The sequence below is a fragment of the Balaenoptera borealis genome, assembly GCF_965194805.1.
Source record: "Balaenoptera borealis genome assembly, chromosome: 16".
NCBI classification, from domain to species: Eukaryota; Metazoa; Chordata; class Mammalia; order Artiodactyla; family Balaenopteridae; genus Balaenoptera; species Balaenoptera borealis.
Genome location: NC_138872.1, coordinates 85,179,537 through 85,201,764, shown reverse-complemented (window position 1 = coordinate 85,201,764; position 22,228 = coordinate 85,179,537). Strand labels below are relative to the sequence as shown.

Genomic DNA, 22,228 nt, shown 5'->3' with positions numbered 1-22,228 from the left:
GGGGGAAGAGCCCAGCAGGGAGGGGATGATGGGCCCCCCCAGATGGTGCCAGGTGCTACACAACGGGAATGTCCCTGGACCCCGGGACCACAAAATGAACACCGGGCTCAGCAGGGGCAGCAAACGGGCTTCAACTCACACGGCAATTCTGGTCCACTGATAAGAGGCTGCCTGGAGTGCTAAAAGGATTGTGCGAACGAATCTAGATGATGAATTAGCAACGTCTGCCACGGGCACCAGGCAGGCGAGAGGCAGCCATCCCTGGTGTAAGAGCTACCCAAATGCTTTCACTCCCTCCTCCTCTCGGAGCCTCACGAGGACGCTGTAAACTGAGCAGAGCCGAGATGACGCTTGTCGTTTTATACAGGGATTCAGAGAAGCGAAGCCACGAGTTAGAAGTGGTGCATCTAAGATGGCAACCCAGACCTTCTGACTCCTGGTGAGACGTGCGCTCACGGCCCCTTTCAGCCCTGTCCATGGTTCTGATGGGAAAGGTTCTGCCATCAGTCTCTCACATTAGAGTGTAAAGTATCTGACCATCCTCTCCAGGATGGAGGACTGGCTGTGGAGCTGGAGGCGAAGGAAGAGAAGGATCAGAGCCCTTTCCCAGCTCCTGAAACCCGCACCTCATTGGCCAGTGGTCAGAGCAGCCCTGGCCACAAGTTATCCGTGACCCCCAGTCCCCCTGAACCCTGGCTTTGTCAATCCCTCCCATGCTGGACAGTCCACACCAAGACTCCCAGATCCCAATGACCAAGGCAAAGCCCTGGCAGACCCAGAGCATAAACGCCTGTGCCAAGGCCAAGAACAGAAATGCCAGGCAGCTTCTGCATGGGCTCAAAGACCCTGTGTTCCAGGGGGATCTGCTTCCTTTGTTTCCTATCCCTGACGCACTCCCTTCAGTTTCTCCTCACCCCAGGAAAGTTCTCCCTGTGGCCCACAGTCATCACACCTCTGGGCCTTCCACACATTGTTCCTTCTGCTTAAAAGTCCCTTTCCCTCTTCTCCAGGTGGCAAACTCCTATTCAGCCTTCAGAGCCCAGGTCAAAAGGCCCTTCTCCTGAAAATTCTTCCTTGATCCCTACCTTCACACCCCATCCAGACTGGGTTGTAAACTGCCTTCTCTCACCTCAACGCCACTGCTTAAGTTGCCTGTTTGGAATCTCCTTCCCTCTTTTCTCTTCCTGGAGCATTCCTAGGCAGAGAGAGTGGCTCTCCCCTTTGGACTCCCACAGCTGCCTGTGCGACCGCTACTGTAGCACAATTATACATATTTGGGCGCTCTGGGTCTGCCTCGGCCCCGAGACTGCAAACCAGGGGACTGGCCCTGATTCCCCTTCATCTTCCTGGACCCAATGCAGAGCCTGCACGCAACAGGTGATGCTCAGCAAACAACCTTATAATCAATCACCTCCGAGCATTTACTAAGTTGTTTAGACTCGAGGTAACAAGTTGGGAACAGTTCCAGTCTTTTAAAACCTTCAGAATTTTTGGAATAGACAGACTCCAGAGACATGGGTTAATCCAGCCAGGACCTTGGCCGCCCAAGGTCACACGATTCCAGGGGCAGGGCCAGTTTGCTGCTTTAGAAAAGCAGGAGGTATGAATGGAAACCCCACTGGAGAGCCTGGGGAGAAGGGGGGAAATATTATTTCTTTTCTTTCTATTTCTGTGCTGCTTGACTGGCTACAATGTTCACTTACTACTTCAATGATTTTGTTAAAATCTAATAAAACATAATGTTTTAAATATGCAGGTCTATGTCTGAAATCAATATTCGAGACCAGACGCTCTCCAACCTACAGCATTCGAGTTGGGAGAGGGGAGAGGCTGGTCCCAAAGAGAGTTCTGGAAACCACCCAACTGCCCGTCCAGGGTAGGATGGAAACACACTGCGGAGGGTCCCACACGGAACCAGACTGCAGAGAGAAGCAGCGAACGCCCTGCACTCAGAGACAAGGGCGCGTCGCAGTCATGATGCCAAACAGGACAGGCTCTCTGATTCCATTTATGTAAACTTCAAGAACCGGCACCAGGAGTCTTTGAGGATAAAAGCCAGGACAGTGGCTACCCTTGGAAGCGGGGAGGCAGTGACCAGGGGGTGTGACGGGGTTCCTGGCAACTGGCGACACTGAGTGATTTGCTGTGGGTGCTGGTGCCAGGGGTGTGTTCAGTTTTCCAGCCGTAATGGAAAGGCGCACACTTTCCTGTAATTACACTTCGATAAAAGGTTAAAAGATGGAGTAGCCCCAGGCCCCTACCAGCCAGGTCTGGGAGGGGTGTGTAAAAGGTGTGCTTCCTACACCACCCCCTGGAGCCTCTATGGGCAGCCCCGGGCAGGGCCTAAGCTTGCTGACCACCTGCCCTGTCCCCACCACCTGGGCCTCCCTCCAAGCCGGGCGCGCCCCAGATGCTCCTCTCCCCTCCTGCTCCCCGGCTTGTGGTCTGGAGCAGCCAGGCCCAGGCTCAGAGCTTCTGCAATTTCTCCCTCCCCCTCTGGCCTGGGCCAGGCTGGGGTGCAGAGCCCCTAGAGAGAAGCAAGCCGGCTCTCCCAAATGAGCCCAGGCTTAGGAAAACTGCTGCGGCCGCCCCTTCCGGGCTGGGCCAGTGCCTGGCAGTGACAGCCCTGAATCCCCAGGACAGAGGACTAAAGAGATTTGTCCAGGAGACAAAGGGGGGGTCTGTCCCACAGAAGCAAGGGCAGCCCAGGGCAGAGCTGGCCCCGGGCCCTCTGAGCCTCTCCCTTTCTCCAGCTTGGTCCCGGGCTACGTCTTTGTGTCCATTCACGAATTCACAACTCCTCCTGGACGGCAGACAGCATCTTGGCTCCGTCTTTGGGAAACAGAGTCGGGGAGAAACAGTCCATGGGCTGGGGCCAGCTCAGGATTGTTGTGAGATCAAAATCCCAGGGGAGAGACAGGAGGGGAACAGGAGGGGAAGCCGAGGAAGGAGGGGAAAGGGTCAGGGTCTCTGGCAGGTCGGGAGCAGAGAACACGCGGCATTCCACGTGAACGGCGCCCCCTGGAGGTGCGTGCCTGGTGGTACTCACACAACACAGCTGGGGCCAGACACCCCTAGCCCTGCACCCTCTCCAGGGCTCCCTGGGGAATCACTTCCCCTCTGGCATAATGAGGGTCCACCCCTCTGAAGCAGGGACCACCCCATCCTCCCTGCCTCACCGGAAGCAGCTCCCAGAAGATAACAAGATGAGGAGATGCCATGGGAACCCAGACCTTCTGAACCAGAAGCCCGGGGTGGGCCTCCATCTCCACAATCTTTGTAACCAGGGGCTGATGCAAGCCTGGTGGTCGACCCACTGCCTCAATGCTGTGAATGTCCATCCCCCTCCCCAGCGTGCAGACCCCAAGCCCAAGAGCTCTGACCTGGGGGATTTGCGCTGCAGCTGCAGGAGCCTGGGAGCTAGTGCTCCGAGAAATCAGCCTCCACCAGTGACTCAGGGGGGAGCTGACGGACGCCCCCGCTCCTCTGCCCCCAGCGGAGATGACCCCGAGCCATGTCCCCCACTGTCCCCCAAGCAGAATTAATTAAGCTCCGCGTGCCTAAAGTGCAAGCCACTTCTTACAAACCCCTTAGCGGCTGCACGCCCTTCCCTGTTCTCACTCCCGCACTCTCCTATTGCTGTGTCTTGGGCTCAGCTCCCAGATACACCCCTTGTCCTTGCATCCTTGTCCCCGGGTCTGACTCTGGGGAAACCCACATGAGGGCAGATTCTCGGCAGCTGAGAGTAAAACCCCGAAGAGACCAGCCACAAGTGCTCTGGGCAAGAAACAACATTGTTTCTGAATGACCCCAGTCCCAGCTGAGGTCCCTGCTGATCCCAGAAGGCTTATCTGCACAGCACTTCACAGTTTGCAAGGCTCACTCACACCCCCTGGCTTCCACCGCCTCTGAAAGGGACAGGCCGCTGCCCCGTCCACCCACGATCCCCTAAACCAGGGGCGCCGTGGCCACCCCGCCACATCTCATGTCTGCAGCTTTCCCCTCCCCGATGCCAGGATGGGGTTACAACCACCTCCCTCATCCTGCAGGGGCCACACCCGGAACATGCCTTCTAGGAGACACGCCCCGAACCCAAATCCACCAGGAGGAACTTTAAGAAACTCAGCAAATACCTCCCCCTACCCACCCCCACCACTCCCAAGGGACCTCCAGCCCTTGGCTCACCGTAAGGAGCCCAAAGCAGCTCTAACTCCAGAGACGAGGGGGACCACCTACCAACAGATGAGCCATTCCATCAGCCCGCCGGCACGGCAGGGCACACTGGAATGGCGGATCCTCTCCCAGGAAATCATTTTCTCCACGCTAGTACTATCCCCCGTGAAAGCAGGGGCCGCTCGAGGGCTCGTGGAACGTGCAAGAGACCTGGGAATGTCCCATCCCCGCCGACACAGTGCCACACACAGCCCGGCATAGCCCAGCCCTGCCCATGGCCAAGCATCCAGGGTGCCATCACGGGGCAGGTTTGAGCCAAATTCCAAAGCAGAGGGCCCTGGGATCCCCCAAAGCTGGTTCCCAGCCCAACTCCATCTCCCGTGACCAGGATTCAGGGATCAACTCCTGAGCAAGGCAGCTGCCTTCAGGGAGAAACAGATTCCCCCAGAGACCTACACCTTTCTGGAGCAAAATGTGTACACATGTGCACGCACACGCACCCACACGCACATACACTGTGCACACAACCCTGAAATACCATCTGCACATCCTAAGAATATCTCCACTACGAACAGGGACTGATCCATTCCTTCCCCCAAGGCCTTTCTTTGTAAGAAATGAACCCCTTGGTTTTGTCTTAGATAATAATGAAGATCCCCCCACTTAGGTACACCAAGTGCAGACGTGCTTGGGGTGAGGATCTTTTTCCTTAAGAGCGGCTCCTGAAAATCACAAAACTGTAACCACTAATGAAATCACTGATTCAGACAAGGGTGACCAAGGGATGCGGAGAAGGCTGGTGAGAGGCTGCTGAGCAACGGGGTGGTCAAATCCGGGGAACCCAGCGTGGCTTTCTTGGCCCCAAGATCAACCGCAGCACCACCAGAAACGGGACAGTCAGATGTCTCCTGCCTCCTGGGGAGATGCAATGTGAAGCTTCTCGCCTCTCTTGCCAAGATCGCCGATCCCGAGCGTGATAAGGCTCTGCAGCTGTGCAGGGTACTCCGGCAGCCACGGGCCGTATGTGGCCACGTCAACGGAAACTCGCTAAAACTAAATAAGATGTACGATTCAGTTCCTCAGCCACGCTAGCCACACATCAAGTGCCCGACAGCGCTAGGAAGTTTTGCCCATGTCGTCAGGCGTGATGGGGTCTGGTGGTTACGGAAGAATTAATCCTCACCAGTTAGAGACGTGGACCGACGCATCATCTGGGATTTGTCTTCAACTATCGGCAGAGAAAAAGCAAAGAGATGAAGCAAGTGTGGCAGAACGGTCGTAACTGTTAATTAGAAATTGTCGGTCACTGTTAGGCTATGGGGTACATTATACTAGTCTCTCTACTTTTTGAACGGAAGTTTTCATAACAGGAGGAACGCAATATTTGCATGATCTCAAAACACTCCCCTCCCCGCAATGCTCTTCATCACCAAAAGAAATGGTAACTTTACAGAGAGCAACGTGGTGGGTGCCGACTGAACCAAGGGTCAAGGTTCAAACACCACAGTGACAGGACGGTCATCCTGCTGCCGGCAAGCGGCCATTGAACAGTGATACGGCAACTGGTAAAGTCTGCGGGACACTTATTAAATAAGACTGCATCAATGCTAATGTTCCTTTATATTTTTCTGTTTCCTCTTACACTTAATAAATGACCTGCTTATGTCACCATTTTCTTTTTCTAAAATTAATTAATTAATTTATTTATTTATTTATTTCTGGCTGCTTGGGTCTTCGTTGCTGCGCGCGGGCTTTCTCTCGTTGCGGAAAGCAGGGGTTACTCTTCATTGCGGTGCACAGGCTTCTCATTGCGGTGGCTTCTCTTGTTGTGGAGCACAGGCTCTAGGCGCTCGGGCTTCAGTAGTTGTGGCACGCGGGCTCAGTAGTTGTGGCACACGGGCTTAGTTGCTCCGTGGCATGTGGGATCTTCCCGGACCAGGGCTCGAACCCGTGTCTCCTGCATTGGCAGGCGGATTCTTAACCACTGCGGCACCAGGGAAGTCCCAAGCCCACCATTTTCAACTAGCTTTTATTTTTCACAAATTTTCTAATTGTGGTAAAATACTCATAACATAAAATTTACCATTTTAACCATTTTTAAGGGTGTCTTTTTGCGGCATTAAGCACATTCACACTGCTGTGCAAACATCACCACATTCCACCTCCAGAACCTTTCCATCTTCCCCAACTGAGGCTCTGTCCCCATTAAACTCTGACTCCCCAGCCCCCTCCCCCAGCCCCTGACACCCAGCCTTCTACTTTCCGTCTCCATAAAACTGACTCCAGGGACCTCATGTAAATGGAATCACACAAGATTTGTCCTTTTGTTTGTTAGCGTATTAGCAGAAGGCAGTAATAGCATTTTGTTTATTATGCTCACTAGCATAATGTCCTCAAGGTTCATTCATGTTACAGCCTGTATCAGAATGCCCTTCCTGGGACCTCCCTGGTGGCGCAGTGGTTAAGAATCCGCCTGCCCATGCAGGGGACACGGGTTCGAGCCCTGGTCCGGGAAGATCCCACATGCCGCGGAGCAACTAAGCCTGTGCACCACAGCTACTGAGCCCGCGCCCCACAACTACTGAAGCCTGCGCGCCTAGAGCCCGTGCTCTGCAACAAGAGAAGCCACCGCAGTGAGAAGCCCGCGCACCGCAACGAAGAATAGCCCACGCTCGCCACACTAGAGGAAGCCCGTGCGCAGCAACAGAGACCCAATGCAGCCAAAAATAAAATAAATAAATAATTTTTTTAAAAAAAGAATGCCCTTCCTTTTCAAGGTTAGATTTCATTTTTTAACCTCATTCCATAAGAGAGTACCCTGGGACTGAGGAAATACGCACTCAAGGCTTTGGGGTAAAGGGGCATATGGGCGAGTAACCCGCCTGTAGCCAGGAAATGAGATGAGCAGCCCTCCCCAGTGAGCTCCGGCAGCCCGGTCCCTTGGGAATCCCAGGAAGCTCCCCACTTTTATCGCCACGGCAGTCTCTGAAGTAGCCTCCCTCCTTTGAGTTCTTCCCCTTCTGGAACCCAAGTCATGACATTCTCAGCATAAATCAGCCTCAACGGTGCCATGGAGCCCACTGGAGAAAGGCCAGCTGCTGGGCGCACCCCAGGGCCCTTGGGGACCAGAGCTGGCATCCTCCCCACCACATGGCCTGAGGGCCAGCCTCACCAACCTTCCCTGGTGTCCCTGAACCTCCCCCTCTATGCTCTGCCCTCTTCCAGGAATGGCCTCCCCCTTCCTCACCTCCTCTGCCTCCCTGGAGAACTCCTATTCATTCTGAAGGGCCCACCCAAATGCCCCAACCTCTCTGCAGCCTCTCCTCTCCTGGTGGGTACGGGTGGCTTCTGCCTGTCTAGCGTCTATCCCTCACGCAGTCAATGGCCCCACTTTCGTTTGGGGCCATCCCTTCCCTGCTCTCACTCCATCAGGTTCAGGTGGAGCTGCACCCCACCTCAACCCCAAGTCATGCCTGACTCCTCATCTCCAAGCTCCAAAAGAGGGGTTGTGACCTAGATCTGGCATAGTCTTTCCCCTGACCTCAGCAACAGGTCCGAGAATGGGCATGAAATCCAAGCCAGGACAAGAAGACTCAATTCCAGGGCTATGGTGACCCCGAAGGATTCCGCAGGAAACTCTCCATTCATAAGCACTGTGGGCAGTCCAGAGAATGGAGCCACCAGAGGAAACAGAGCCCAGAGATGGAGAGAGACAGCTTGGTCGTCTTTGAGACCCTGGATCCAGCTGTACCTGAACCCACATACCTTTCATTTCTGAGTACTGACCTTTTTTCCCTTCTTTTCACTCCCCCACTGCCCCTTCCTCCTCTTTCTCCTTCTCTCACTCTTTGCTTTAAGCCAGTTCAAACTGAGGCTTCTGTTACTTACAACTGAAAGTCCCAAAGTCACCCTCAAACCCTTTCTTACCCAGGCATTCAAGCAGAAACCATACTTACATTTCCAGCATATTTATCAATATCTCAATTATGCACTTGTTCACATATTATTAGCAGACTGAGTCCTCCCCTAAACTATGAGCTTCTGGAAGGGAGGGGGCAAGCTTTGCATAGGATTCATTTTGGTGCCCCAGCCCTGGCTCTCAACAAGGTTGTTGTTGTTTTTTAAATTTATTTATTTATTTATTTACTCATTTTTGGCTGCATTGGGTCTTCGTTGCTGCACGCAGGCTTCCTCTAGTTGCGGTGAGCGGGGGCTACTCTTCGTTGCGGTGCGCGGGCTTCTCATTGCGGTGGCTTCTCCTGTTGCAGAGCATGGGCTGTAGGCGCACGGGCTTCAGTAGTTGTGGCTTGTGGGCTCAGTAGTTGTGGCTCACGGGCTCTAGAGCGCAGGCTCAGTATTTGTGTCACACAGGCTTAGTTGCTCCACAGCAAGTGGGATATTCCCAGACCAGGGATCGAACCTGTGTCCCCTGCATTTGCAGGTGTATTCTTAACCACTGCACCACCAGGGAAGTCCCTCAACAAGGTTTCTGAATGAATCAATGAACCACCTAACCAACTGTGGGTGCCCAACCAGTGGACAAGTCAGGCATGCCCACCACATGCCAGACCACACTGGCCCCTCAGGGGACACAGGAGGTCTGAACAGCCCCCAGCCCACGCCTGCTCCAAGCAGCTTGCGGTCTGGCTGGGGAAGGGCGATCAATGACACGGGGCCTGCCAGACTCTCCCCTGCTTGGGATGGGGACTTAAGACAAACCTGGAGGGGTGGGCTGCGTCTGGATGAATCTGAAGGTGCGTGTCTGCACTGCTGCTGGAGTGGGGTTTCTGGACAATTGTCACTTCCTAAGTCTCCCTGCACATCTGTCAGCTTAGGTTTGCAGCCCAGGCAGAGGGCAATAAGCTGAGACCTGCGGGTGCTGAAAGGACAGCTCCCCTGGGAGCCCAGCACAGCTGCTAGCACCCCAATCCCGCTGTACCAACCTGTCATTTAATCGGCACCCACTGTGTGCCAGTTTACATGCATTTCCTCCAAACAATCCTATGAGGGAAGCATCACTATCCCTGTGTCACCCGACCCTGCCCCTCACACCCTCGCCTGGCCACGTCACCACCTGAAATTCTATCATACAGTTATCCGTCTGCTGTCTCTCACACCAGAATGTGAGCTCCACGAGGACAGGGTCAGCCCTGTGTCCCCAGCACCCAGGACAGCGCCCGGCACACCACAGCACGCGGCAGTTACTGCTTCATCAACGAACAAATGAAACAGATTTCTATGTGGTGCAGCCAGGTGTCCACGGCAAGGGCGGGGAACGTGTTCCTGGCTGTCCTCGCTGTGGCCCAACACCACACTACAGACCCAACCTCCCTCCCCTCCCTCTCCTGCCCCACCTCCAACTCCAGACTTCCACCCAAGCGGTAATTATTAAGATCAGAGCCACACAACCCCCAGGGCTCCCGATCCCTTCGAGTCCCCTCTTGGCCTCCAGTGCTCCCGCCTTCTGGTTGGTGAGATCCGCCCACATGGCAGAGTCGCAGCGACTTCCAGACAACCCCAGCCCAGATGCCCTTATGCCCTTGGTGACTCCTTCAGTTGGACATTTGGGGAGGAGGGGGAACTTCATCATCAGGTGGAAGAAGGGAGCTCAAGGGCAGACCACACCCCGCAGGTCTGACCTTCACCATCTTGCAGCTCCAGCTTCCCAGAAAAGCAGGACTGAAGGTGCAGGGACCTGGTCCCAAGACGAGTCACTCTCTTAGTGTAACCCTAATGACTCTGCTTCATTCAGAGTTATTCACTGCCCACTCTGTGGCCAGAGGGACACACCCCACACCCTGATATGTGTAGGCACCTGGGCCACCCCTCCTGCAGCGATGGAGGACCTGAGTCCCAGGGAAGCTAAGTGACCAGCCCAAGGGTGCCCGGTGGGTGAGCGATGGGACCAAGACGAACGATACACCGTCAGAACACTCAGTCCACGCTGGGCTCTGGGCCAAGCACTTGCCATGCTCGGCATTTAGTTCTGCAACAACTCTCTGACGAGGGTCAATTATTTTGTCCATTTTACAGATGAGGAAACGGAAGCTCAGAGACTCAATCAACCCTGTGAGATTAGTACTACTATTATCTCCCGTCTTTCAGAAGAGGAAGCCAAGGCACAGAGAGGCCATGTAACATGCCCGAGATCACACAGCCATTAAGGGGAGGGGCCCCGAGGCAGACCCAGGTGGTCCGACAACAGAAGTCACCCGTGGTGAAATTCTACTTTCCAGTTCTCAAGTACAGTAAGTCCCCTACATACGAACCTTCAAGTTGCGAACTTCCGAAGATGAGAATGTGCTACTACCCAGACATCACTGGATCATTTTTTCAAGGGGGTAGACAGAACTGAATCCAGCAAGGAACCAGAACCTGTGCCATCAACGTCAGGCGTGAGTGAAATTGCAGCTCGCCCTCCGTCTCCTACTGCTGACGATCCTTCAGCTCTACCATCTCCCACCTCCTCTCCCTCCTCCAGTCAGTAACTCTTCCTGCCTGTTCACTCGATGCCAGCCCCTGGATGCCCGCTGTTGTGCTGTACTACTGTACTTTTCAAGGTACTATACTGTAAGATTTAAAATGTTCTCTTGGGACTTTCCTGGTAGTGCAGTGGATAAGACTCCGTGCTCCCAATGCAGGGGGCCCGGGTTCGATCCCTGCTCAGGAAACTAGATCCCACATGCATGCCGCAACTAAGAGTCTGCATGCCACAACTAAGGAGCCCGCCTGCTGCAACTAAGACCCGGCACAACCAAATAAATAAATATTTTCAAAAGTTTTCTTTATTTTTTGTGTTTGTTTTTTATGTACTATTTGTGTGAAAAGTATTATAAACCTATTACAGTACGGTACCATGCAGCTGATTGCTAGTTGGGTACCTAGGCTAACTTTGTTGGACTTATGAACAAATTGGACTTACAAACACACTCTTGGAACGGGACTTATTCTTACGTAAGGGACTTACTGTATTTACTATGTGCCATCCACTCCCAGGTAACGTGGAGAGGACACACCTGCTCTCTCCACTGCCCCAGGTTCGTGGGGAGACAGCCAAGGGAGCAATTCAAATGTGGGGCAGGATGGAGACAGCAAGCAACAGAGGTGAAGGAACTGAGGTTATGAGAAAGCAGAAACTGTGAGGCAAAGAAAACCAACAGAGACAAGGGTGAGGAAGGGAGATGGTGAACGCAGAGAATGGGGTAAACACCCAGAGAGTCACTGAGGCATCTATGGGGGCACCTGGCCTCCGGCTCCGGCTCCCTTGGAGCCCTAAACGCACTAAACTCTGTAACAAGCTCAGGTGCCCTGCTGTTTAAGAAACGACTTCACTTAGTCACGGTGAGCACCGTCCACACTCACACTTTCTGTGAGCTAAGCCAGCACTCTGTGGTCAACTCCAGTGGCCCTTCCACTCATCTGGCTACGGATCCCCGGGCCTGCCAGGGAGGGGGCTGAAGAGGTCTGGACCTCAGCCTGGGAGCTCTGGCAGCATGGGGATCCTTGCAGGGAGGGCTGGGTTTCCTGCAGGGAGGAATAGGCAAAAGCTCAGACTGGAGGTCAGAGAGATCTGAGTTTAGAGCCGGCTGTCCCTCTCACCTGCCATCAGACCAGCCTCCCTGTCAGCCTCATCTGTACCATGGGGCCAATAACACTTATCTGGCAGGGTCCAGAATGGATTAGAATCAATGCACACGGTATCTAGAGCAAAACTTGCAACATACAAAATGCTCAGGAAATGGTGGATGTCGTTATTGTGGTGGCAATTAACAGGAAAAAATTAGTGGCAGAGAGGCAGTCTGGGACACTGAGAATTAGTCCACCCAAATCTCGATCCACAGTTCTTATTGCACCTACCTGGCCGTGTTCTTGATTTGCTTCTCTGTTGGCCAGGAGTCCCGGGTTGAGTCATCAGAGGCTCCCTCTGCTCAATGGGAAGAATGATTTTGAATCCCATGATCGATTAGTGATGTCTGCCCTGGGCACAAGGGAAGGATGACAGTAGGTGTGCTATGTATCCTACCCTAATAATCCTATTAGAGTAATGTTCAGGCAGTACTACCCTTAAACAGGAGGGACTCTGTCCCTGAGCCTGTCCCTTTAGATCCATTACTTCTCCAACTTTCATGCACACATGAATCACTGAAGGATCTTATGAAAATAAAGATTCTGATTCCATAGGTCTGGGGTGGAGCCCAAGATTCTGCATTTCTAACAAGCGCTAGCTGATGCCAATGCTGTGGATCTGTGGAGTATGTGTGGATCAGGGTTTAGAGGTCCTGCTCTCACAAACGCAGACTAATTTGTTAAGGAGACTTTGAGCACCTTGGTCACGGGGGATCCAGCACTCATCGCTGGCAGTGTGAGCTGTCGCTCTGGACGTTCACTTTGTGAATAACACGGGCAGGACCAGGCAAGTACTGCTTCACATCTCCTGTCCTGTGTCCTTGGAACAAAAGGTGGGTGCAAATCCATACAACGGAACATCATTCAGCCTTAAAAAGGAAGGTACTACAATGAGGTATCACCTCACACCGGTCAGAACGGCCACCATTAAAAAGTCTACAAATAACAAACGCTGGAGAGGACAAGGAAAAAAGAGAACCCTCCTACACTGTGGGTGGGAATTTAAGTTGGTGTGGCCACCGTGGAAAACAGTATGGAGGTTCCTCAAAAAAGTAAAAACAGAGTTACCATATGATCCAGCAGTCCCACTCCTTGGCATATCTGGACAAAACTATAATTCAAAGAGATACATGCACCCCTATGTCCACAGCAGCACTATTTACAATAGCCAAGACATGGAAACAACCTAAATGTCCATCGAGAGATGAATGGATAAAGATATGGCACATATATACAATGGAATATTATTCAGCCATTAAAAAGAATGAAATAACGCCATTTGCAGCAACATGGATGGACCTAGAGATTATCATACTAAGTGAAGTAAGAGAAAAGAAAGAGAAAGATCCTACCGTTTACCATATGATATCACTCATATGTGGAATCTAAAATATGACACAAGTGAACGTATCTACAAAACAGAAACAGACTCACAGATGTAGAGAACAGACTTGTGGTTGCCAAGGGGGAGAGTGGGTGGGGGAGGGATGGAGTGGGAGTTTGAGATTAGCAGATGCAAACTATTACATATAGAATGGATAAACAACAAGGTCCTACTGTATAGCACATGGAACTATATTCAATGTCCTGTGATAAACTATAACGGAAAAGAATATGAAAAAGAATGTGTATATATATATGTATAACTGAATCACTGTGCTGTACGGCAGAAATTAACACAACGTTGTAAATCAACAATACTTCAATAAAATTCATTTTTTTTAAAGAGGAAGGAAATTCTGACACTTGCTCCAACATGGATGAACCTTGAAGACATTATGCTGAGTGAAAGGAGCCAGACATAAAAAGGACAAGTGTTGTAGGATTCCACTCATACAAGGGCCCTAGAGTAATCATATCCATAGGGACAGAAAGTAGAAGCGTGTGTGTCAAGGGCTGGAGGAGGGGGATGGGGGAGTTAGTGTTTAACAGGGGCAGAGTCTCGGTTTGTGAAGATGAAAAACTCCTGGAGATGGATGGTGGTGATGGCTGCACAAGGTGAATGTACTTAATGCCACCGAAGTGTACACTGAAAAATGGTCAAAATAGTAAATTTTACATTATGCATATTTTACCATAATTTTTAAAAAACTGACTGCATCCAAATGCTGTGAAGGTTTGTGGGTGATGCCACTGCTGGCACCGGCAACCAGAAAGATGCGAGCAGCAGGCAGTCTTGGGTAAGAGAAAAGACAAACTACAGTCACTCTCCCCATCCGTGGGTTACACATCCCAGGGATTCGACCAACCTGGGATGGAAACTACTACGCGATCCGCTGCTGATTGAATCCGAGGATGGTTGAATCCACGGATGCAGAACCCGCGAATACGGAGGAACACCTGCAAGAGATGTGAGCATCCGCGGACATCCCAGCATTCGCGGGAGTCCTGGAACTAAATCGGCTCCCTGATCCCTGATCCCCGCTCCCCGCTCCCCGCTCCCCGCCCCCGCCGGTACAGAGGGACGACTGTCATTCATCCGCGAAAGCCTTGCTCTGAAGACAGCATGAACGCCATAGGCTGATGCCCGAGAAAGAGTCACAGCCCAGTAACCTCAAGCATCAATTTGTTTCTCTTCCTGTTTCATTTCCAGGTTTCAAAGACACTCATTAATTGCCTTGGAATTCCCAGTACGTGCACATGGCAGCTGAGGAACATGTGAAATATTAATGAATTCATATCACTCCTGAACTTGTATATGTGCAGGACCAACCAGAGGTAACTTGCATAAGACATAATTCGTATTCTTTTCTTTTTAATTGAAGTACAGTATAGTTGATTTACAATGTGTACCAGTCTCTGATGTACAGCAAAGTGACTCAGTTTTACACATATAGACATTCTTTCTTTAATATCCTTTTCCATTATGGTTTATCCCAGGACACTGGATATAGCTCCCTGTGCTATACAGTAGGACCTTCCTGTTCACCCATTCTAAATGTTGATAGTTTGCATCTACCAACCCCAAATTCTCAGTCCATCCCTCTCCCTCCCCCCAACCCCTTGGCAATCATCAGCCTGCTCTCTACCTATTCTTTATGTTGGCAACGAGGTGGACATTGAACTCCAGATGTGAGCAGTTTCATTTTCATATGATAGATTTCAATTACATTTTCCAAAAAAATCAAATAAAATATTTCAGCTTTACTTAAATACTGTTCGACTTTAAAATGTTATACTTATTCATCTTAATTTGTATTTTGCCTTTTCAATTTAATAGAAGTTTCTGAATATTTTAGAATTAAGAATCATTTAACTTTTTTCAGTTTCTGACATTTGCTTTAATTTACATTTGTGGGGTTTTTCAAATTACATTTTTCATTTGAATCCTTTAGACTAGGGCTCTTCCAGAGAAATTTCTGCAATGATGGAAATGTTAAATGTCTGTGTTGTCCCATACAGCGGCGCTGGCCACATGTGACTATAGAGAACTTGAAATGTGGCTGGTGCGACTGAGGAACTAGCTTTTTAATTTTATTTTAATAAATTTAGATTTACCTTTTTTTTCTTTTCTTTTTTTTGCCGCATGGCATATAGGCTTTTAGTTCCCTGACCAGGGATCAAACCATGCCCCCTGCATTGGGAGCACAGAGTCTTAACCACTGGACCACCAAGGAAGGTCCAAGATTTACTTTTAAATAGCCACAGGTGGCAAGGGCTACAGTCCCAGACAGAACACCTTTAGATTATTACTGTTAACAGAACCCAAATATAAGTGAAAATCTTGACTATAAATAATGATTTTGCTGCAATGAAGTCAATCAAATAAATCATATGACATACATAATAATTAATAAACTATGTATGTCTTCATTACTCATCCAAGCAAGGTTGCCCAGCAACGAATGCCAAAGACGCGTGTAAAAATTAACGACACTCAGCTGCCTTTCTTTTTTTTTTTTTTTTGGCCTTGCCACTCGGCATGTGGGATCTTAGTTCCCCGACCAGGAATCGAACCCGTGCCCCCTGCAGCAGAAGCGTGGAGTCTTAACCACTGGACCGCCGGGGAAGCCCCCTCAGCTGTCTTTGACGCTAGCCAGTCTTCAATCAGATGACGGCCACCGTTTTACAGGGTGTTCAGTGTTGTCAGTATAGAAGTATAGTTGTCGGAAGGAGGACAGAACCCATTTTGTTGAGAAGCTTGTTAGCTTGATTTTTTACTTGAAATAAGCAGACATACGGCAGGTGGGCTTCCGCGGGGACATTGCTCTGGCCGGACTGCGTTTGGGGCGGGGCCGTCAGTGAATGAACGAAAGAGGCCGGCGCACAGACGATGTGTTCTCGGCAAGGGCGCAGGCAGCAGGGAGGACTCGGAACTCTAATCCCCGCGTCCTGTGGGGAGTAGAGACTCGGCGTGTGAGACACGTATCGTGCAGCTGCGGGTGATGACGATGATTATTCCCCAGGGTCGTGGTGGGGCGGCAGACAAACAGGGTCCAGACAAACCCAGGTGTGAATCCTACCAACTGCTCTACGGCCTCGGGCAAACCAAACAGGACTAGAAACTGCAGCTACTCCCAGGACGGCCAAGGATCAGAGGAGACGATGTACAGGAAGTGTGGGTCATCGATCTCCCCCTCCTCCATGAAGCCCTGGGCCGGACGTGTCCCAGGTAGCCCAGCAAGGTAGAAGCGCCCATGAGCCCCATCTCCCCTCCCACCCCTTCTCCAGCCAGGCAGACACCTGCTGACGTCAGAGAAAGCTCTGCCAAGATGGAAGGGTTTCTCCGACAGCCCCACGGATCTTGAGAAACTTGCTTGTTACAAACTGCCTCGAATCCTCTCTGGAAAGAGACAGACTGGATAACTATAACTATGACATAAATAGCCACCGCTCTGGAGCACCAGCTGTAGACCAGGTACCTCGCCAGATGCTTCACATACCTTATCTTAATCACCTTAAGAACCACAAACGTTTACGAAACCGGTGACCTTCAGAATTTCAGAGTCCTGGCTGGAGCAGGACTGGTCCTAAGTGGCTGTGAAGGGACCTCAGATAGCAGGACGGGGACTAAACCTACAGAAGGCCTCCCAGGGCCACTGCCACCACCCCCATCTGTTGACCTCACTTACAAGGAGGAAAGCAAGGCTCAGGGAAAAAGTCCCCTGCACAAGAGAAGCCAACAAAGAGGAGGGCGGAATCACAGCACAGGCTCCTGGCTCCTTCTATATTTCCCAAGGACCCCACCATGGAAGGAGTGGGACCCGATCTTTGGCCTTAGGAGCAACTCCAAACACCATGGCAGGAACTGCGCTGGTGGGGGGCGGGTCCCCAACCAAGTCATTGTAGTCTGGGCCGTCGGTGAGCCTCACATGGACCTGGTGACCCACGGCACCAGGCCAACACCCAGAACTGACAATGGATCAGGTATGTGCTGCAGAGATGCTCCTGCAGCGTTGTGCACAGAAGCAGAATCCAGAAAACAACCTGAGTGTCCAGAAGTGGGAAATAGTAAAATAAAGCAGGCTGTGATGACGAGATGGAATATTAAGCAAAAGCCCCCTTTAAGGTGAGGCTGCAAGCAATTATGAAAGACAAAGGAGACGGGATTATGGCAGGTCAATTTTTAAAAATTAGAATACAACGCTAGCTATAGAGTAGCCACAGAAAAAGACCGGAAGAAAAGTCAACACATTTAACAGTGATGATCTCCAGACCATGGGATTAAAGGTCTGCTGTTTTCATCTTTATACCTACTTCCTATGATTTAAAAACTTTTCTCCAAGGAGCATGTGCTACATTTATAACCATAATGTTATTTTACAATGGCCCGTGTTTAAGGTCACATTGCATTAAGCAAAAGAGGGCACCTACGTCTTCAGAGGTTAATTCGCTCATCCAAAGTCACACAGCCAGTATTATGCAACGGATTTTGATGGGTAACTGCTCAGGTGCCAGGTGCTGTTCTGGACATGGAAGCAGTAGGGGGCACAGACAGACAGGAGGACTACACTTCCCAGCTTCCTTGCAGTGAGGCGGCGCCATGTGGGGCTCGCCCAGGAAATGTGAGACCTCGCTGCCTTCCAGGACGTGTAGAACCCAGTTTATTTTTCTTCTCAAGTTAAGAATTACAAGGACCCACAAGCACCCTGTGTATCTTTCCCTCCCTCCCTTAACGGGTAGCCACTAACCTGATTTTGGAATCATCATTGTCTCATTTTTCACGTACTTTTCTCTGCATTCCTTAACAACACAGTTTACTGGGATTTGAGTGTTAACATGATTGGAGTCATGCTTTCTTCTGTGTTTTGCTACTGTTCAACACGTCTGTGAGATTCATCCATACATTGCCTGGGACTGGACTTGTTTTCCTTGCAGGATTAATACTCCATTGCATGGATACATACTGTTCCATCAACGTGGACCTCTGGGCTGATTCCAGCTCTTGCTTACCTTGAACAGTGCTGCTGAGAAGATTCTGGGCCATCTCCCCCAGCACACATGTGCAGAGTTTCTCTAGGGTAGACACCCAGAAGAGAGTGGCCGTGTCCAAGTTTACACGACAATTTCTGGTTTCCAAAGTAGTTATAATAACATTGTCAGACTTCTTCTTATATATTGAATACAAGAATGGCGTCCCATGGACTCTTATTTTGCATTTCCTTGATCACCAACGCAAGTGAGCAGCTTTTCACATGCTTATTGCTCATCTGTGTCCTCCTTCCTGAAATGACTCTCTTTTTACATTTTCTATTGGGTTGTCTTTTCCTTATTGTAGTGCTTTATAGATTCTGGATATTATTATTTATTTGATTTTTTTTGGCCGTGCCATGCAGCTTTTGGGATCTTAGTCCCCTGACTAGGGATTGAACCCGTGCCCCCTGCAGTGAGAGTGCTGAGTCCTAACCACTGGACCTCCAGGGAATTCCCGATTCTGAATAGTAATTACTTGTTGGTTAAATATGTTGCAGATATGTCCTTCAAGTTCGTGGCTTGTCTTCTCTTGTCTTCCTGGCATTTTTTGGTAAATAAAAATTCATAATTTTTAATGTAGTTGAGTTTATCAATCTTTTATGGTTTGAACCTTTTGTGCCTTCAGAAATCTTTACCTAGCATGATATCCAAAAGATATTGTTTCAAATTTTCAAAAAGTTTTCAATTTTTTTAAAAAATTTCACTTGCAAATCTTTAATCCATCTAGAAATGCTTTTTCTGTATGGTGTGAGGTAGGGCTCCAGTTTCGTTGTTTCCATCTGGATTATTGTCTCAGTACCATTTATTCAGTAGACCATCCTTAACTGGGTTGATCAGCAAGGCCACCTCTGTCAAAAGTCAAATGCCTTTATATTCATGAATCTGTTTCTGGCCTCTCTGTTCTGTTCCACTGGTCAATTTGCCTAGCCCTGAACCAACACTACAGTCTTTAATACCTATAGCTTGATGATAAGTATGTTTCTGGATGTAGATAAACCATTCAAGGACTTGAGGTTAGAACCTTAAAGATCAGCTGGTCCAACCACCCACTGAGAAACAGAGGCTCAGAGACGGAAAGCATCTTTTGCAATGTCACACAGCATTTAACCAGGAGTAGTGTTAAGAGCGGAATGTTTGTGTCCCTCCTCCAAAAAAAATTCATATGTTGAAATCTAACCCTCAGTGTGATGGCATTTGGAGGTAGAACCCTCGGGGCATAATTAGGTCATAAGGGTGGAGCCCTCGTGATGGAATTACTGCCCTTATATGAAGAAGCCAAAGAGCTAGCTCTGCCTCTTTCTGACCTATAAGGATACAAGAAGTCGGCAGTCTGTAACCTGGAAGAGAGCCCTCACCAGAACCCGACCATGCTGGCACCCTGATCTCAGACCTCCAGCCTCTAGAACTGTGAGAAATAATTTTCTGCTGTCTATAAGGCACCCAGTCTATGGTACTTTGTTATGGCAGCCTGAATGGACTAAGACAAACACCCATCTCTCACCCTGGAGGACATTCTTGTCCTGTTCAATACGACAATCACTGACCACATGTGTATATCGAGCACTTGAAATATAGCTAGTTCAAATTGGGATGGGCTGTAAGTATAAAACACACCAGATTTTGAAGACTTGTGGTTGAAAAAAAACTGTAAAATATCTTATGAATAATTTGTTTATATTGATTACATATTGAATATCCTTTGGCTATAAAGTGTTAACTAAAATATATTCTCATAATTAATTTCACCTGTTTCTTTTCACCTTCTTATGACAGTGAGATGGGAAATTAGCCACACATTAACCTGAATGGCTACGAGAAAATTTAAAACTACCTCTGTGGCTTGTATGCTATCTCTATTGGACAGATCTGGGTCATACTGTTAAATTCACTCAATCACAAAGCCTTGATTAAGGACCTAATATGTGGGCTGGACGGTAGTGAGGGCCGCACAAGGAGGAAGGGAACAGAAATAGTTCTAATCAATGCATTCCATTTCCTCACTGGACTCATCACCCGTAGAAGCGTCATCAGCCCAAGCATGAAAGAAAGGGTTCGTGGTCCAGCCCTCAGCCCAGCTGGAGAGCTCTATTCCAGTTACAGCGGGAGCAGCACCAGTGTCTAAATCTAGAGATCATTTAGACCAACCCTCCTGTCTAACGGATTAACCAGTAGAGGTCCAGAGAGGTTGAGACGCCTACCCAAGGTCACACAGCAGGTGTGGGACACAGCTCCTTCCCCGCATCTGAAGTCTCCAGCCCCGGGCTTCTCCCTTCCCTTCGAGTGAACACTCCACCAACTTACATCTCACACCAGCACACAGGACCCTCGAGAACAAGCCTCTGAAAGTCCAAGTGCCCACACCAGACGAGACCTCGCAGATTTGTGCAGCCAGCCCCTCCCACCTTCCCGCCAAGAGAAACACCACAGGAACTCCTCCGGGCCTTCCCACCAGCAACCCCTTTCCAGCAGGGCTCCCCAACTTCATGAAGGAGACACAATGCCCCCCCCCACAGAGGAAACAGAGATGAGACTGAGAGGGAAAGGACCCAGTCCTGCCTCCCCACTTTCCCGCCCTGAAGCCGAGCTCAGCCCGGCCTCTGCGGTCAAGCTGTGCTCCACCTGACAGCAACTTGCGGAGACTTCATGGGACCAGGGACCCTCAACAATTGCCAGGAGACAATGAGCTGTGTAGGTGTGACAGCAAAAAGGATGCCAACCCAGCTCAATGCCAACCTGCCCACTCCACCCACGGAGGCAGGAGGCCTGGCGGGAGGGTAAGAGCAGGTGAAGGCGGGCTCCCGCGGGCAGGAGGCCAACGCCTAGGGCTGCACACCCAGAGCAGTGGGTCCTCCCCCAAGACCCCTGGGGGCAAAGGGGCAATCCTAGAAAAGGGTTTTCATCCAGCTTTCAGGCAAGGCCACCCCGCCAAAATCTTAGAGAAACTTAATATTCCCTCCCCTCCCCCCAGCCCCTTAATTGGGAATCAAAGCGACAAGACCTTGGCTTCCACTCAGCAATCTGAAATCACTTTAGAAGAAACTGAGGTTCAGGTGGGACCACAGACTTCATACTATGAAAAGGCCAAGATGTATAGGTCCTGGTCCTGTGCCTCAGTTTCCTTACCCATTCCTCCTGCTTGCTATGAGGGCGGTCAGGGGTGGTGCGGGGGACAGGGGTGGTCGGGGGGACATGGTTGGTGCGGGGGTTCGCTGGGGCGGTGCGGGCCAACGCCTTTTATCATTAACAAAAGCGCCGAATAGCGATTGAGCCCGTGCAAAGTGCTTTCAAGGGATCATCTCACTTAATCCTCGCGGGGACCCCAGGGGTGGGGACTCTCATTATCCCCGCCTTAGAGACCTGGAAATTGAGGTTCAGAGAGGTGAAGCGACTCGCCCCAGGGCACCACGCTAAGTCTGAGGCGCGGGGAACCCGCGCTCCTCCCGGGTCCAGGGCGCAGAGCCGCGCGCGGAGACTCACAAAGACCACGACGTCTCATGTCCGGTTTCTTCCGGCCGGGGACAGGGTCCGTTTATCACCCTAATTCTCGGGGCGGCGGGGGGAGCGCGCCGGCGGCGCAGGGAGCCGGACCCGCCGCCCGCGCTCCCCACCCCCGCTCACCTCGCGTACTTCGTCTTCTGGAAATCCAGGAGCCGCGGAGCGAACATCGCGGCGGTTCCATCAGCCTCCAGCCCGGGGCTCCGACCGCGGCAACTTGCAGAGGCCGCGGGGCCGGAGCAGCAGGTCGGCGGCCGCGGGGCGGGGGCGGCCGGGGGCGCGCGGAGCCGAGCTGGAGCGGAGCCCGGAGCCGCAGACGCCAAATCCCGAGCAGCTGGTGGCGGGCGGGGCGGGGGGGCTCCGGGCCAATCGCCTGAGTCCCCGCAGCCCCGGCCCCCTCCCCGCGCGGGGCGGACCCCTCCCAGCCTCGCTTCGGGAAAGGAACCCTGGGGGAGGGATGGAGGCCTGGGCGGGGGGGGGGGGGTCTTCCGAAAGCAGCCCCTTCTTCCTTGCTCCCTGG

At 51.1% G+C, this 22,228-nt stretch overlaps 1 protein-coding gene across 6 annotated transcripts in view; it reads right to left on the bottom strand.

Moving 5' to 3' along the window:
- The window catches only part of MMD2 (monocyte to macrophage differentiation associated 2), a 67,614-nt gene extending 45,625 nt beyond the window's left edge, over positions 1–21,989 (bottom strand). For 5 of the 6 annotated variants that reach the window (XM_082361430.1, XM_082361432.1, XM_082361427.1 and 2 more), the window contains exons 1-2: positions 21,832–21,989; positions 12,031–12,097 (exon numbers count right to left, since the gene is read on the bottom strand). In XM_082361430.1, the coding sequence (XP_082217556.1) occupies positions 12,031–12,097; positions 21,832–21,892 (128 nt within the window). In that variant the 5' untranslated portion in view covers positions 21,893–21,989. The remainder of the gene's footprint in view (positions 1–12,030; positions 12,098–21,831) is intronic. The other variant, XM_082361428.1, reaches the window with a different exon arrangement.
- Positions 21,990–22,228: the final 239 nt, after the last annotated feature.